This window comes from Hyperolius riggenbachi, chromosome 3, assembly GCF_040937935.1.
Source record: "Hyperolius riggenbachi isolate aHypRig1 chromosome 3, aHypRig1.pri, whole genome shotgun sequence".
NCBI classification, from domain to species: domain Eukaryota; kingdom Metazoa; phylum Chordata; class Amphibia; order Anura; family Hyperoliidae; genus Hyperolius; species Hyperolius riggenbachi.
In genome coordinates, this window is record NC_090648.1 from 198,061,815 (window position 1) to 198,080,685 (window position 18,871).

Consider the following 18,871-nt stretch of genomic DNA (forward strand, 5'->3'; position numbering starts at 1 on the left):
TAAAATGCATTTAGAATAAAATAATTCTTAGTAAAATGTAACACCCAAAGAAAGACTATTTGGTGGCAAAAAAAAAAAAAAAAAAAGATGTAAATTGTTTTGTTGTGAGAAGTAGTAATAAAGTAATAGGTGAATGAATGGAAGCAGCACTGAAAGGTGAAAATTGCTCTGGTACAGAAGGGGAAAAAACCCTCAGTAGTGAAGTGGTTCATTGCAAATCGCATCCCATACTTTTTTAAAATGCAGAAAAATTTCAAAATGCAAAACGCAAAAAAACCCAGGAAAAATGTGATGACATTTGAAATGCATTAGATGTGCTATGAGCCTGAATTTGCAAAAACGTGAAATGCGTGCAAATAACATAAGTGTTCCGTTCACGCTTATGTGAATTTGCACGCATTTTGCTCATTAGTGGTAAAACAGTGCCAATTGTAAGATATTTCGACTTTTGTAAACATGGCCTTAAAAATTCAGTTTCCATTGACTGTTAATTGTTTGGTGGTTAAAAAAATGTTTTCTCATTTGACTGGAATAGTTTTGACTCAATCATGATGGCATACTTTTTCATCAAAATCCAGATCATCCTTATAAAGTCAAACTTTATGTTATTTATTCTTAGCTTATATAATTGCTGGAAGCGTTGGAGGAATTTCTGCACTTGTGGCCATTTTAATTCTGGTGTTTTTTTGCTTGAAGACTAAAGGTAAGTGAATCTGTGTATAAAGCTCCAGTTCATCCCCTTTGTTTTTCCTGTTAGTGATAGGGGAATTTACAACTATCCTGTATTTTTCTGCATATAAGTAGAGATGTAGCGAATGGTTCGCCGGCGAACGGTTCCAGGCGAACTTCGGTGGTTCACGTTCGCCAAGAGCAGGCGAACTTTTGGGGAAGTTCGATTCGCCCCATATTGCGCTATGAGGGTCAACTTCGACCCTCTGCATCACAGTCAGCAGGCACATTGTAGCCAATCAGGCTACACTAAGCCCTGGAGCCCCACCCCCCTTATATAAGGCAGGCTTGCCGGCCATTACACTCACTCGTCTGCCTGCTATTAGACAGACTAGGGCGAGCTGCTGCAGATTGTTCTTCTAGGGAAAGATTAGTTAGATTCTTGGCTTCTTAGCTTGCTCCTGGCTGATTATTATTGCTTTTATAGCACCCCTCAACAGCTCTTTTCATAGCTAATCCTGTACTTTTTTTTTTTTCTGTGTGTCAAACTGACACTTTTGTTGCGTGCACAGCCGTGCTAATTGATAGTGTGTGTGCCACTGCCAGCAGCCCAGCACATTCAGTGACTACCTGTGTGTGTGACAGGGAGCTGCGCATTGTACTACCAAGTACTGCATATACCTAGTACCTGTTGTGTTGTGTTTACTTAACCCACCTCATCACTGCATATACCTAGCTTTGTGTTGAGTGAACTCAGCTCACTGCATCTAACTACCTGTTGTGTTGAGTGAACCCAGCTCACTGCATCTAACTACCTGTTGTGTTGAGTGAACCCAGCTCACTGCATATAACTACCTGTTGTGTTGAGTGAACCCAGCTCACTGCATATACCTAGCTTTGTGTTGAGTGAACCTAGCTCACTGCATTTAACTACCTGTTGTGTTGAGTGAACCCACCTCACTGCATCTAACTACCTTTACTGTTGAGTGAACCCAGCTCACTGCATATAACTACCAGTTGTGTTGAGTGAACCCAGCTCACTGCATATAACTACCTTTACTGTTCAGTGAACCCACCTCACTGCATCTAACTACCTTTTGTGTTCAGTGAACCCACCTCACTGCATCTAACTACCTGTTGTGTTGAGTGAACCCAGCTCACTGCATATACCTAGCTTTGTGTTGAGTGAACCTAGCTCACTGCATTTAACTACCTTTTGTGTTGAGTGAACCCACCTCACTGCATCTAACTACCTTTACTGTTGAGTGAACCCAGCTCACGGCATATAACTACCAGTTGTGTTGAGTGAACCCAGCTCACTGCATATAACTACCTGTTGTGTTGAGTGAACCCAGCTCACTGCATATAACTACCTGTTGTGCTGAGTGAACCCAGCTCACTGCATCTAACTACCTGTTGTGTTGAGTGAACCCAGCTCACTGCATATACCTAGCTTTGTGTTCAGTGAACCTAGCTCACTGCATTTAACTACCTGTTGTGTTGAGTGAACCCACCTCACTGCATCTAACTACCTTTACTGTTAAGTGACCTCAACTCACTGCATATAACTACCAGTTGTGTTGAGTGAACCCAGCTCACTGCATATAACTACCTGTTGTGTTGAGTGAACCCACCTCACTGCATCTAACTACCTTTACTGTTGAGTGAACCCAGCTCACAGCATCTAACTACCTGTTGTATTGAGTGAACCCAGCTCACTGCATATAACTACCTTTACTGTTCAGTGAACCCACCTCACTGCATCTAACTACCTTTTGTGTTGAGTAAACCCACCTCACTGCATCTAACTACCTGTTGTGTTGAGTGAACCCAGCTCACTGCATATACCTAGCTTTGTGTTGAGTGAACCTAGCTCACTGCATTTAACTACCTGTTGTGTTGAGTGAACCCACCTCACTGCATATAACTACCTTTTGTGTTGAGTGAACCCACCTCACTGCATTTAACTACCTTTACTGTTGAGTGAACCCAGCTCACTGTATATAACTACCAGTTGTGTTGAGTGAACCCAGCTCACTGCATATAACTACCTGTTGTGTTGAGTGAACCCAGCTCACTGCATCTAACTACCTTTACTGTTGAGTGAACCCAGCTCACTGCATCTAACTACCTGTTGTGTTGAGTAAACCCAGCTCACTGCATATAACTACCTTTACTGTTCAGTGAACCCACCTCACTGCATCTAACTACCTTTTGTGTTGAGTGAACTCACCTCACTGCATCTAACTACCTGTTGTGTTGAGTGAACCCAGCTCACTGCATATAACTACCTGTTGTGTTTAGTGAACCCACCTCACTGCATCTAACTACCTTTACTGTTGAGTGAACCCAGCTCACTGCATATAACTACCTGTTGTGCTGAGTGAACCCAGCTCACTGCATCTAACTACCTGTTGTGTTGAGTGAACCCACCTCACTGCATATACCTAGCTTTGTGTTCAGTGAACCTAGCTCACTGCATTTAACTACCTGTTGTGTTGAGTGAACCCACCTCACTGCATATAACTACCTTTTGTGTTGAGTGAACCCACCTCACTGCATCTAACTACCTTTACTGTTGAGTGACCCCAGCTCACTGCATATAACTACCAGTTGTGTTGAGTGAACCCAGCTCACTGCATATAACTACCTGTTGTGTTGAGTGAACCCACCTCACTGCATCTAACTACCTTTACTGTTGAGTAAACCCAGCTCACTGCATCTAACTACCTGTTGTGTTGAGTGAACCCAGCTCACTGCATATAACTACCTTTACTGTTCAGTGAACCCACCTCACTGCATCTAACTACCTTTTGTGTTGAATGAACCCACCTCACTGCATCTAACTACCTGTTGTGTTGAGTGAACCCAGCTCACTGCATATACCTAGCTTTGTGTTGAGTGAACCTAGCTCACTGCATTTAACTACCTGTTGTGTTGAGTGAACCCACCTCACTGCATATAACTACCTTTTGTGTTGAGTGAACCCACCTCACTGCATCTAACTACCTTTACTGTTGAGTGAACCCAGCTCACTGTATATAACTACCAGTTGTGTTGAGTGAACCCAGCTCACTGCATATAACTACCTGTTGTGTTGAGTGAACCCAGCTCACTGCATCTAACTACCTTTACTGTTGAGTGAACCCAGCTCACTGCATATAACTACCAGTTGTGTTGAGTGAACCCAGCTCACTGCATATAACTACCTTTACTGTTCAGTGAACCCACCTCACTGCATCTAACTACCTTTTGTGTTGAGTGAACCCACCTCACTGCATCTAACTACCTGTTGTGTTGAGTGAACCCAGCTCACTGCATATACCTAGCTTTGTGTTGAGTGAACCTAGCTCACTGCATTTAACTACCTGTTGTGTTGAGTGAACCCACCTCAATGCATATAACTACCTTTTGTGTTGAGTGAACCCACCTCACTGCATCTAACTACCTTTACTGTTGAGTGAACCCAGCTCACTGCATATAACTACCAGTTGTGTTGAGTGAACCCAGCTCACTGCATATAACTACCTGTTGTGTTGAGTGAACCCAGCTCACTGCATCTAACTACCTTTACTGTTGAGTGAACCCAGCTCACTGCATCGTGTTGAGTGAACCCAGCTCACTGCATATAACTACCTTTACTGTTCAGTGAACCCACCTCACTGCATCTAACTACCTTTTGTGTTGAGTGAACTCACCTCACTGCATCTAACTACCTGTTGTGTTTAGTGAACCCACCTCACTGCATCTAACTACCTTTACTGTTGAGTGAACTCAGCTCACTGCATATACCTAGCTTTGTGTTCAGTGAACCTAGCTCACTGCATTTAACTACCTGTTGTGTTGAGTGAACCCACCTCACTGCATATAACTACCTTTACTGTTGAGTGAACCCACCTCACTGCATCTAACTACCTTTACTGTTGAGTGAACCCAGCTCACTGCATATAACTACCAGTTGTGTTGAGTGAACTCAGCTCACTGCATATAACTACCTGTTGTGTTGAGTGAACCCACCTCACTGCATCTAACTAACTTTACTGTTGAGTGAACCCAGCTCACTGCATCTAACTACCTGTTGTGTTGAGTGAACCCACCTCACTGCATCTAAGTACCTTTACTGTTCAGTGAACCCAGCTCACTGCATCTTACTACCTGTTGTGTTGAGTGAACCCAGCTCACTGCATCTAAGTACCTTTATTGTTCAGTGAACCCAGCTCACTGCATCCAACTACCTGTTGTGTTGAGTGAACCCACCTCACTGCATCTAAGTACCTTTACTATTCAGAGAACCCAGCTCACTGCATCTTACTACCGGTTGTGTTCAGTGAACCCAGCTCACTGCATCTAAGTACCTTTATTGTTCAGAGAACCCAGCTCACTACATCCAACTACCTGTTGTGTTGAGTGAACCCAGCTCACTGCATCTAAGTACCTTTCTTTTCAGTGAATCCAGCTCACTGCATCCAACTACCTGTTGTGTTGAGTGAACCCACCTCACTGCATCTAAGTACCTTTACTGTTCAGTGAACCCAGCTCACTGCATCTTACTACCTGTTGTGTGCAGTGAACCCACCTCACTGCATCTAAGTACCTTTATTGTTAAGTGAACCCAGCTCACTGCATCTAAGTACCTTTATTGTTCAGCGAACCCAGCTTACTGCATCTTACTACCTGTTGTGTTCAGTGAACCAAGCTCACTGCATCTAAGTACCTTTATTGTTCAGTGAACCCAGCTCACTGCATCCAACTACCTGTTGTGTTGAGTGAACCCACCTCACTGCATCTAAGTACCTTTACTGTTCAGTGAACCCAGCTCACTGCATCTAACTACCTGTTGTGTTGAGTGAACCCACCTCACTGCATCTAAGTACCTTTACTGTTCAGTGAACCCAGCTCACTGCATCTTACTACCTGTTGTGTTCAGTGAACCCAGCTCACTGCCTCTAAGTACCTTTATTGTTCAGTGAACCCAGCTCACTGCATCTAAGTACCTTTATTGTTCAGTGAACCCAGTTCACTGCATCTTACTACCTGTTGTGTTCAGTGAACCCAGCTCACTGCATCTAAGTACCTTTATTGTTCAGTGAACCCAGCTCATTGCATCTAAGTACCTTTATTGTTCAGTGAACCCAGCTCACTGCATCTTACTACCTGTTGTGTTCAGTGAACCCAGCTCACTGCATCTAAGTACCTTTATTGTTCAGTGAACCCAGCTCACTGCATCCAACTACCTGTTGTGTTGAGTGAACACACCTCACTGCATCTAAGTACCTTTATTGTTCAATGAACCCAGCTCAGTGCATCCAACGACCTGTTGTGTTGAGTGAACCCAACTCACTGCATCTAAGTACCTTTATTGTTCAGTGAACCCAGCTCACTGCATCTAACTACCTGTTGTGTTGAGTGAACCCAGCTCACTGCATATACCTAGCTTTGTGTTCAGTGAACCTAGCTCACTGCATTTAACTACCTGTTGTGTTGAGTGAACCCACCTCACTGCATATAACTACCTTTTGTGTTGAGTGAACCCACCTCACTGCATCTAACTACCTTTACTGTTGAGTGACCCCAGCTCACTGCATATAACTACCAGTTGTGTTGAGTGAACCCAGCTCACTGCATCTAACTACCTTTACTGTTGAGTAAACCCAGCTCACTGCATCTAACTACCTGTTGTGTTGAGTGAACCCAGCTCACTGCATATAACTACCTTTACTGTTCAGTGAACCCACCTCACTGCATCTAAGTACCTTTTGTGTTGAGTGAACCCACCTCACTGCATCTAACTACCTGTTGTGTTGAGTGAACCCAGCTCACTGCATCTACCTAGCTTTGTGTTGAGTGAACCTAGCTCACTGCATTTAACTACCTGTTGTGTTGAGTGAACCCACCTCACTGCATATAACTACCTTTTGTGTTGAGTGAACCCACCTCACTGCATCTAACTACCTTTACTGTTGAGTGAACCCAGCTCACTGTATATAACTACCAGTTGTGTTGAGTGAACCCAGCTCACTGCATATAACTACCTGTTGTGTTGAGTGAACCCAGCTCACTGCATCTAACTACCTTTACTGTTGAGTGAACCCAGCTCACTGCATATAACTACCAGTTGTGTTGAGTGAACCCAGCTCACTGCATATAACTACCTTTACTGTTCAGTGAACCCACCTCACTGCATCTAACTACCTTTTGTGTTGAGTGAACCCACCTCACTGCATCTAACTACCTGTTGTGTTGAGTGAACCCAGCTCACTGCATACACCTAGCTTTGTGTTGAGTGAACCTAGCTCACTGCATTTAACTACCTGTTGTGTTGAGTGAACCCACCTCACTGCATATAACTATCTTTTGTGTTGAGTGAACCCACCTCACTGCATCTAACTACCTTTACTGTTGAGTGAACCCAGCTCACTGCATATAACTACCAGTTGTGTTGAGTGAACCCAGCTCACTGCATATAACTACCTGTTGTGTTGAGTGAACCCAGCTCACTGCATCTAACTACCTTTACTGTTGAGTGAACCCAGCTCACTGCATCTAACTACCTGTTGTGTTAAGTGAACCCAGCTCACTGCATATAACTACCTTTACTGTTCAGTGAACCCACCTCACTGCATCTAACTACCTTTTGTGTTGAGTGAACCCACCTCACTGCATCTAACTACCTTTACTGTTGAGTGAACCCAGCTCACTGCATATAACTACCTGTTGTGCTGAGTGAACCCAGCTCACTGCATCTAACTACCTGTTGTGTTGAGTGAACCCAGCTCACTGCATATACCTAGCTTTGTGTTCAGTGAACCTAGCTCACTGCATTTAACTACCTGTTGTGTTGAGTGAACCCACCTCACTGCATATAACTACCTTTTGTGTTGAGTGAACCCACCTCACTGCATCTAACTACCTTTACTGTTCAGTGAACCCAGCTCACTGCATCTAACTACCTGTTGTGTTGAGTGAACCCAGCTCACTGCATATAACTACCTTTACTGTTCAGTGAACCTACCTCACTGCATCTAACTACCTTTTGTGTTGAGTGAACCCACCTCACTGCATATAACTACCTGTTGTGTTGAGTGAACCCAGCTCACTGCATATAACTACCTTTTGTGTTGAGTGAACCCACCTCACTGCATCTAACTACCTTTACTGTTGAGTGACCCCAGCTCACTGCATATAACTACCAGTTGTGTTGAGTGAACCCAGCTCACTGCATATAACTACCTGTTGTGTTGAGTGAACCCACCTCACTGCATCTAACTACCTTTACTGTTGAGTGAACCCAGCTCACTGCATCTAACTACCTGTTGTGTTGAGTGAACCCAGCTCACTGCATATAACTACCTTTACTGTTCAGTGAACCCACCTCACTGCATCTAACTACCTTTTGTGTTGAGTGAACCCACCTCACTGCATCTAACTACCTGTTGTGTTGAGTGAACCCAGCTCACTGCATATACCTAGCTTTGTGTTGAGTGAACCTAGCTCACTGCATTTAACTACCTGTTGTGTTGAGTGAACCCACCTCACTGCATATAACTACCTTTTGTGTTGAGTGAACCCACCTCACTGCATCTAACTACCTTTACTGTTGAGTGAACCCAGCTCACTGTATATAACTACCAGTTGTGTTGAGTGAACCCAGCTCACTGCATATAACTACCTGTTGTGTTGAGTGAACCCAGTTCACTGCATCTAACTACCTTTACTGTTGAGTGAACCCAGCTCACTGCATCTAACTACCTGTTGTGTTGAGTGAACCCAGCTCACTGCACATAACTACCTTTACTGTTCAGTGAACCCACCTCACTGCATCTAACTACCTTTTGTGTTGAGTGAACTCACCTCACTGCATATAACTACCTGTTGTGTTGAGTGAACCCAGCTCACTGCATATAACTACCTGTTGTGTTTAGTGAACCCACCTCACTGCATCTAACTACCTTTACTGTTGAGTTAACCCAGCTCACTGCATATAACTACCTGTTGTGCTGAGTGAACCCAGCTCACTGCATCTAACTACCTGTTGTGTTGAGTGAACCCAGCTCACTGCATATAACTACCTTTACTGTTGAGTGAACTCAGCTCACAGCATATAACTACCTTTACTGTTCAGTGAATCCACCTCACTGCATCTAACTACCTGTTGTGTTGAGTGAACCCACCTCACTGCATATAACTACCTGTTGTGTTGAGTGAACCCAGCTCACTGCATCTAACTACCTGTTGTGTTGAGTGAACCCAGCTCACTGCATATAACTACCTTTACTGTTGAGTGAACCCACCTCACTGCATATACCTAGCATCCCCCCGAGATGGACAAAATGGACAAACCAGGTAGAGGAAGAGGTAGAGGCAGACCCAGAGGAAGGCCACCTGGCACCGGCAGGTCTGTGCGAGGTGGTGTTGCTGTGATTTCGTGCGGACCTGGCCCAAAGTACAGTGCTCTGAAGAAGGCACGTGCCATCACTTCCCAAAATTGTAAAGACGTGGTTGAGTATTTAACACAGAACACCTCATCTCCCGCAGCCAGTGCCATCAGCGCTAGTACAAGCACCACATCCACTGCATTTGACACTTCGCAGGAGTTATTTGGTGGTGGTGGTGAAATCACTGATTCACAGCCACTACTGCAACAACAAGAAGAAGGCACAGGTACACCACCTTATACGTCTGAGTTAGGTGGCGATAGTATGGACGTAACATGTGAGGAGGGGGATGATGAACCACCTGATGTTGGTGCAGTTGGAGGTGTCTGAGGAAAGTGAAGCTGGGCAGGAGGATTATGATGACGATTATACGGATGCGACGTATGTTCCCAATAGAGGAGATGACCAGGGGGACAGTTCAGAGGGGGAGTCAGAGAGGAGTAGGAGGAGACGAGTCCATGATAGAAGCAGAGGGAGCTCATCCTCAGAAACAGCTGGGGGCAGTGTCTGGCGCCATGTATCGCCAGCTATGGACACCCAGCCAACATGCCTTTCAATGTCAGCTGCTGATGCCACCGTAGCGCTATCACCCCAGGGGGGCTCAACGGTTTGGAAATGTTTTAACATGTGTGTCTCAGATCAGAACAAAGCCATCTGTTGTCTCTGCCAGCAAAAATTGAGCCATGGAAAGGCCAACTCTCACGTAGGGACAAGTGCCTTACGAAGGCACCTGGAGAAAAGGCACAAACAGCTATGGCAAGAACACCTGAGGAAAAGCAGCACCCAAAACACAAGCCACCCTCCTTCTCCTCTTCCTCCTTTAGGTGCATCATCTTCTTCAGCCGCTTTCTCCCTTGCACCTTCACAGCCACCCTGCTCCACACCGACTCTGCCCTTGAGCGGTTCCTTCTCCTCTGCCCACAGCAGTAGCCAGCTGTCCATAAAGGAAGTATTTGAGCATAAGAAGCAAATGTCTGCCAGTTACCCTCTTGCCCGGCGTCTGACAGCTGGCGCGGCGGAACTATTAGCTCGCCAGCTATTACCATACAAGCTGGTGGAGTCAGAGGCTTTCCGTAATCTTGTGGCCATTGGGACACCGCAGTGGAAGATACCAGGCCGAAATTATTTTTCACAAAAGGCCATACCCAAACTGTACCGTGCAGTTGAGAGGCAAGTGGTGTCATCTATTGCGAAGAGTGTTGGGTCAAGGGTCCACCTGACCACGGATGCCTGGTCTGCCAAGCACGGGCAGGGACGCTACATTACGTACAAAGCCCATTGGGTCAACCTGGTCACCGATGGCAGCAAGCAGGGAGTACGTGGCTTCGCAGCGGACCAACTTGTGACACCTCCACGGCTTGCATGCAGGCCTCCTGCCACCTCCTCTCCGCCTGCTACATCCTCTTCGCTGTCGTCATCCTCCTCCTCCTCCTTTGCTGGTGCCGCAATCTCCTCTCCAGCTACACAGCCCCTGCACCCCAGGACCTATGCTGCATGCCAGAAATGACGGTGTCACGCCATCTTAGACATGTCTTCCCTCAAAGCGGAGAGTCACACTGGAGCAGCTCTCCTGGCTGCACTTAACAAACAGGTGGAGCAATGGCTGACCCCACACCAGCTGGAGATCGGCAACGTGGTGTGTGACAATGGCAGCAATCTCATTTCTGCGTTGAATTTGGGAAAGCTGACACATGTACCCTGCATGGCACATGTGCTGAATCTGGTCGTGCAAAGATTTGTGTCCAAGTACCCAGGCTTAGAGGATGTCCTGAAGTAGGCCAGGAAGTTGTGTGGGCATTTCAGGCGGTCTTACACGGCAGTAATCCTCCTTCTCCCAAGTCCACGCAGGCCAAGACAGCATGCTCCAGCGACCTTAGGGTGATGTCGGACATGCGGACATTCTTTAGTCCAACGCCTCACCATAGTCCTTCCGGATCCACCCTCCACCAACGCCTGGACCGGCAGGTAGCCGACTACCTGGCCTTGAGTGTGAATGTAGACACTGCGAGCAGCGACGATGAACCCTTGTACTACTGGTTGCGTAGGCTTGACCTGTGGCCAGAGCTGTCCCAATTTGCCATCCAACTTCTCTCTTGCCCTGCCGCAAGCGTCCTGTCAGAAAGGACCTTCAGTGCAGCTGGAGGCATTGTCACTGAGAAGAAAAGTCGCCTAAGTCACGACAGTGTTCAGTACCTGACCTTTATCAAAATGAATGAGGCATGGATCCCGGAGGGCTACTGCATGACCGAAGACTAAGTCAGTCCCCACACACAGCATCTCTGCCTGCAGGCCGATTGCCTTCTCCACCACCACCAACAGGGTCCAGGACTCTGGGCGGATTCCTGAATTTTTAAGGCCGCTGCTAGCAGCGGCCGCTATACTAATTTTTCGGGTGCCTGTACATGCCTGCCTAATTTTTCTGGCTGCCCTGCGGTGAAGGGGCTTGCGTATCACAATGAAGCAATGACCGCCGGCTATTTGAGTGTCTCGGGTGGGGGTGGCACACAAAATATAATAAGGTCATTGCTTCATTGTGGTCAGACCAAATTTGATCAGTTGGACAGTCACTGTTGTTCTATCATTGAGCTACCACAGCCCGGCGACCATATGGCCTGGAAAACCGCCACGGCCTACACTATGGCCATGTTGCGCACCAGTCCAGCATGGCCGTCACTACGCAAACAGCTGTTTGTGGTGCGTTACACAGTGAGTTTGGTGTGTCAGTGTGAAGCAGTACTCTAATTACACTCCCTGATTGATGTATACACATGCAAGATGTTTTAAAGCACTTTGGGCCTGCAATTTAGCATTAAAGGTGATTTCTGCCCTTAAAACGCTGCTTTGTGTCAAATCCAGATTTTTCCCCGGGACTTTTGGTGTGTATCCCACTCCGCCATGCCCCCCTCCAGGTGTTAGACCCCTTGAAACATGTTTTCCATCACTTTTGTGGCCAGCATAATTTTTTCTATTTTTCAAAGTTCGCCTCCCCATTGAAGTCTACTGGGGTTCACGAACTTTTCCGCGAACCGAACCGTCCGCGGAAGTTCGCGAACCGAAAATCGGAGGTTTGCGACATCACTACATATAAGACGCTCCAGAATATAAACACACCTAGGTTTAGAGGGCAAAAATCATGGAAAAAAATATATACTAAAACTTGTGTATCCATAGACTAGGAACATCTTGTAGATGCTCTCCGTCAATTATTGTGTCCTCCTGTGTCCCCTTTCTGGCCCCTATGTGTACCCCTTCTGGCCCCCACATTTCCCCTTTTGTTCCCAGTGTGGTCCTTGCTGTCCCCAGTGTGGCCCTTTCTGCCCCCCATTTGGCCTCATCTGTCCTTTGTTTTGCCTCCTCTGTCCCCCATGTGTAAGTATGAGAAGCGGCAGTGGGGCTCACCTCATCAACTGCTCCAGCAGCAAACACAGACCTCTCCTCTCCTTCATGGTCCCCTTAGTGCTGGCTTTTGCTGATCACATCATCAGTGGAAGCCTGCACTAGGAAAGTCACAAGTGAGGTCTATGTTCACCGCTGAAGCCATTGATGAGGCGAGCAGCACTACCGCTTCTCATATTTACACACGGGGCAGAGGAGGATACATGGGGGAGCAGGAGACACATGGAGGACAATGCACGGAGTCCTTGATATCACGGCGGGTTGTCAGTTCATATCGGCAGGCGTTCGTAAGTTGGGGACTCCCTGTGTTTGGCATATAAGATGTAGGGAATTTTTCTCCCCATTTTTTAGGGAGACAAAGTGCATCTTATATGCCGAAAATTATGGTACTCATGTAGTTTGGATGTTTCATGCAGCTTTTCCAAAATTTTCTTTCCATTTTTAATTGTATTTTTTCTGTCCACAGGGTTACAGGAAAATGTGAATAACAGGTGAAGTACAATTTATATAATCTTTATAAAGAACTGTTTTCAATGTTTTAAGACATACAAAAAAAAAATGCAAAAGCAAAAACTTCTGCCAAATGAAATCCAATTCTAGCCTCTACGGATACACCTAATGATGGGGCCTATTGGCTTCTTATTTACAAGTACAGTTTAGCTTAACACATTCTAAACAGTGGAAATAGTTTCTGTACCAAAGAGCATCCTGAAACAAATCACTAAATCAAGAAAAAAATGACTTATATGATTTTCAACCTAATATTTCAGCCATTCCAATGCTCAAGACCCCTTGGAAGAGTATGAATGTAAGTAATTCAATACAAGGTTTACTCTTGCTGAATGTGAATTACGGAATAAAGTATATTTATAAACTATACATGGCTGTGGATAATCAATGGTTATGCTTCATTCATGAAGAAGGATATCATCTATAGCAATGTTTTTTTTCAACATAATGATATAGTGAACCTTTTGTAAAAGATAGTATTTATCTTAAAGAGAATCTGTATTGTTAAAATCGCTCAAAAGTAAATATACCAGTGCGTTAGGGGACATCTCCTATTACCCTCTGTCACAATTTCGCCGCTCCTCGCCGCATTAAAAGTGGTTAAAAACAGTTTTAAAAAGTTTGTTTGTAAACAAACAAAATGGCCACCAAAACAGGAAGTAGGTTGATGTACAGTATGTCCACACATAGAAAATACATCCATACATAAGCAGGCTGTATACAGCATTCCTTTTGAATCTCAAGAGATCATTTGTGTGTTTCTTTCCCCCATGCACTGAAGTTTCAGGCTGCTCTTTTCTTCCTGCAAACAGCTTTGCCCTTGTTTGTAATTCCTCAGTATGTGAAAGCCCAGCCAGCTCAGAGGACGATTTATCCAGCTGATTAGAGCAGCTTCTCTCTTCTCTCTTATCTAAATAACACACAGGCAGTGTGCATAGAGGGGCCAGGAAGAGTGAGTTCATAGCAGAACCACAACACTGAAGAACTTGGCAGCCTTCCAGACACAGGCCGACAAGTCTGACAGGGGAAAGATACTTTGATTTATTACAGAGACTGTCATAGTAGAAAGTGCTGCAGTTAGCCAGAACACATTAGAATAGCTTTTGGAACATGTAGGATGATAAAAAACAGGATGCAATTTTTGTTACGGAGTCTCTTTAAAGAGAACCCGAGGTGGGATTTACTTATGTTAGTGGGGCACAGAGGTTGGTTGTGCACACTAACACCAGCCTCTGTTGCCCCATGGTGTGCCTCCAGGACCCCCTGCGCACCGCTATAGCCCCCGCAGTGCTGTCAGCACAATGTTTACCTTCTCCTGTCTGTTAGCGCCGCTCCCCCGCCTCCTCCGTATCGCTGCTACCCGCCCGCGCCCCTTCCCTCCTGCTGATTGGAGGGAAGTGACGCGGGCGGGTAGCGGCGATACGGAGGAGGCGGGGGAGCAGCGCTAACAGACAGGAGAAGGTAAACATTGTGCTGGTGACAAGCTGCGTGTCGCCAGCACTGCAGGGGCTATAGCGGTGCGCAGGGGGGTCCTGGAGGCACACCATGGGGCAACAGAGGCTGGTGTTGGTGTGCACAACCAGCCGTATGGCTGATATTGTGGTGTAACCCATCCCACAAGAAAAGTTCAGCCTTTTGTGGGAAATAGCTGTTTACAGCTGTTTCTAACTGCCAAAAACCATGCAGCAGCTACATCACCTGCCAACAGTAAAATGTTCACTGGAGTTCCTCTTTAACCTCTTGAGGACTGCAGGGCTAAACCCCCCTAGTGACCAGGCAATTTTTAGTTTAAAAGGCCACTGCAGCTTTAAGGCCAAGCTGCAGGGCCGCACAACATAGCACACGAGTGATTCCCCCCCCCTTTTCTCCCCACCAACAGAGCTCTCTGTTGGTGGGGTCTGATCGCTCCCCCCATGTTTATTTTTTTTTTAATAAATATTTGTGTTGCCTTTTTAAAAAAAAAAACCCTCTTCCTTTAACCCCCTTCCCTCCCTCGCTCCCTCCCTCCCCACAGCCGGCCAATTACGGCGATCGGCTGTCATAGGCTTCTGCCTATGAGAGCCGATCGCTCTCTTGTCCCCCAGGGGGACAGCCGTGTCACACGGCTGTCACACGGCTGTCCCCAGTGCAGCGCTGCTGCTGATCGCAGCGCTGCACAGAGTAAATAGACGGCGATCACGCCGTCTAACAGTCTCCCGAGCGGCAATAGCCGCTCGGAGACTGAAGGCGGGGCAGAGCTCCGCCCCCCAAGCAGGAGATGCGCGCGCAGCCTGCGTGCGATCTCCTGCAAAACAGAGCCCCAGGACTTTACGCCAATTGGCGTTAGGCGGTCCTGGGGCTGCCGCCGCGGCCACGCCTACTGGCGGGACGCGGTCGGCAAGAGGTTAAACCAAAAGTAGAAATTAAAGGGGCACTATGGCGAAAAATTGTGAAATTTAAAATATGTGCAAAGAGACAAATAAGAAGTACATTTTTCCAGAGTAAAATAAGCCGTAAATTACTTTTCTCCTATGTTGTTATCACTTACAGTAGGTAGTAGAAATGTGACAGAAGTGACAGGTTTTAGACTAGTCTACATCTTTATAGGGGATTCTCAGCAAGACTTTTATTCTTTATAAAAATATCCCCTAAAAAGGATTTAAACAATGATGCTGGCCAGCTTCCCTGCTTGCTACAGTTTTTTGGCAGTTGGACAGAGCAACTGCCATTCACTAAGTGCTTTTGAAAATAAATAAATCCCTGAGAATCCCCTATGAAGAGATGGACTAGTCCAAAAACCTTTTGCTTCTTTCAGATTTCTACTACCTACTGTAAGTGACAGCAACATAGGAGAAAAAGAATTTATGGCTCATTTTACTCTGGAAAAATGTACTTATTATTTGTATATGTTTGCACATATTTAAAATTTTAAAATTTTTCGCCATAGTGCCCCTTTAATCTGTACTATTATCATAACATTTTTTTTTATATTTTATTTTTTTTTGCTATTTTTAATTATATGCAATCTTAATTTTTTTCCACTGCAGTGAGGCGGTAGGTGTGATTGTTGTAAGTGTGTGTGCTGTACAGTATATATCAGTATTAACATTTCTATTTATTTAAATTCTGTGGAATATTTATTTCAAGTGTGTGCAATATTGAATATCCATATCTGTACAAGTGGGATTGAATAACGTTTTGGACTGATTATTTTATTGGTCTAGCACTTATTGGTAACCATTTAGATAATATTTCTCTCCTATACTTAGACGATTAGGGATATCCTCATCCCAATAGAATAGCTGCTGATCCAGTAGTGCACAGTCACTACTGAAAAGAAACTCACAAGGCATCAGGATGCCTCTACAGTGTATGATCTATGCAGACAAAGGCCTCAATTCACTAAACTTATCTCCTGTCTTTAATAACTCTTCTAGAGTTGTTACCATGGTGATAAGGCATGTAGTATTCAGGAAACATTTTACCTCAGGCAAGCCTAAAGTTAACTCTTCTGTCTTTAAATTAACTCTCCAATCCTTAAAATAACTCCAGAGTTAAAGACAGGCTGTTAATTAACTGCGTGTGAAAATAACTACAGAGGAGGTAAATTAACTACAGAGGAGGTAAATTAACTACAGAGGAGGTAAATTAACTACAGGAGAGGTAACTTAAGGAATGAAGAGGTAAAATAACTCTCTCACGTGTGGAGGTAAGTTTTCTCTTGCTTTATTATCTCTAGCATGATCTTAGTGAATTGAGGCCAAAGTCAATGAGCTTATACTTATTTTACATTAGATAGCTGCAATGTAGGTTTGTTATAAGTAGAGATGTACTTGTTCTACTTATATAACATACTGTATGTATTGTACTGTTCACATTTTTATTTCAGTGAATTTATATAGTAAATAAAGAGAAAATTATTCCTGGAATTTTCCATATTTACTGCCTCTGACTGAAGCCAAATCCTGGTGTATGCAGAACTGCACTGTCATACATACATGCAATGAGGTCATAATTATGGGCGACTTCAACTTTCCAGACATTGACTGGAGTATTGAGGCTACCCATTCTGGTAAAAGCAGCAGATTTCTGGCAGCACTACAGGACAATTACTTGACCCAAATGGTAACTGAACCAACTAGGGGGAATGCGTTACTGGATCTGATCATTTCTTATAGACCAGATAATGTATCAAATGTGCAGGTTCAAGAACATTTGGGAAATAGTGATCACAACATGATAACGTTTGATCTGGTGACTGGATAGGCCACGGGGCAGCGGGACCACTAAAACTATGAATTTTAGAAAAGCAAAGTTCAATCAAATTAGGCAGGCACTAAGTTTGGTGAACTGGGATAATGTACTACAAGGGGAAGACACTGAAGGGAAATGGCAAGCTTTTAAACTTATACTCAATCAATATTGTAGTTTGTATATCCCATATGGAAACAAAATATCTAGGAATAAAAAAAGGCCTCTATGGATGAATAGAAAGGTTAAAGATAAAATGAAGAGGAAAAAGAATGCCTATAAGTTCTTAAAACAGGAGGGGACCGAGGCTGCACTAAGCAATTATAAGGAGTGCAATAAAAATTGTAAAAAAGAAATTAGGCAGGCAAAGATTGAAGCTGAAAAACAAATCGCTAAGGATATCAAATCTAACCCAAAAAACGTTTTACAAGTACATTAACTCTAAAAAAAGAAAGGTTGACTGTATAGGACTCCTAAAGGATGAGGGTGGGAACTCAATGGTGGATGATCAAGGTAAGGCAGAGTTATTAAATGCTTTCTTTGCTTCTGTCTTCACAAAAGAAACAGCACTGTTGCAAACTACAGAGGCGGAAGAGTCTCAATCTTCTAACTGTAATATTAAATACTTAACGCAGGAAGAAGTGAAGGCAAGACTAAATAAATTAAAAATAGACAAGGCACCTGGCCCGGATGGCATGCATCCTCGGGTCCTAAGGGAATTAAGTTCAGTTATAGATAAACCCCTTTATCTTATCTTTTGTGACTCTCTTGCAACTGGCAGAGTCCCAGTGGATTGGCGTACAGCCCACGTTTTCCCATTATTTAAGAAGGGCAAAAAATCAGATCCAGGAAATTATAGACCTGTAAGCTTAACATCAGTTGTATGCAAACTATTTGAGGGGTTACTAAGAGATACTATACATGACTTCATAGTAGAAAATAATCTTATTTCTCAGCATAAACATGGGTTTACTAAAGACAGGTCCTGTTTGACTAACATGCTCAGCTTTTATGAGGTAGTGAATGCTAATATGGATATTGGGAATGCTGTAGATGTGATATACTTGGACTTTGCAAAGCTCTTCGACACTGTTCCCCACAAAAGTCTGGTGCAAAAGTTGAGGATGCAAGGACTGGGGAAGAGTCTGTGTTCATGGATAGGGAACTGGCTAATGGACAGAAAACAAAGAGTTGTGGTCAATGGATCGTACTCAAAATGGGAGACTGTTAGCAGTGGGGTCCCACAGGGGTCTGTTCTGGGTCCAGTGCTCTTCAATTTATTTATTAATGACCTAGTAGATGCAGTAGTGAGCAATGTTGCTTTTTTTGCAGATGATACAAAATTGTTCAGAATCATCAACTCTCAGGAAGATAATGTCATATTGCAACAGGATCTGGATAGGATGGCTATATGGGCGCATACATGGCAGATGAAATTCAATGTTGACAAATGTAAAGTCATGCATTTTGGACGTACTAATGGTCTAGCACCATACAAAATAAATGGGATACAGTTGGGGACATCAAACTTGGAGAAGGACTTAGGAGTACTCATTGACAAGAAGTTAAATAATCGTACTCAATGCCAAGCAGCTGCAGCTAAAGCTAACAAAATTTTGGGATGCATTAAA

General features: G+C 44.5%; 1 protein-coding gene across 1 annotated transcript in view; it reads left to right on the forward strand.

Annotated features, from left to right (window-relative positions):
* LOC137561268 (uncharacterized) overlaps nt 1-18,871 on the forward strand; it is a 43,604-nt gene that overhangs the window by 22,043 nt on the left and 2,690 nt on the right. Inside the window, exons 4-6 of the mRNA XM_068272529.1 lie at nt 620-703; nt 12,967-12,991; nt 13,271-13,308. Of these exons, the coding sequence (XP_068128630.1) occupies nt 620-703; nt 12,967-12,991; nt 13,271-13,308 (147 nt within the window). The remainder of the gene's footprint in view (nt 1-619; nt 704-12,966; nt 12,992-13,270; nt 13,309-18,871) is intronic.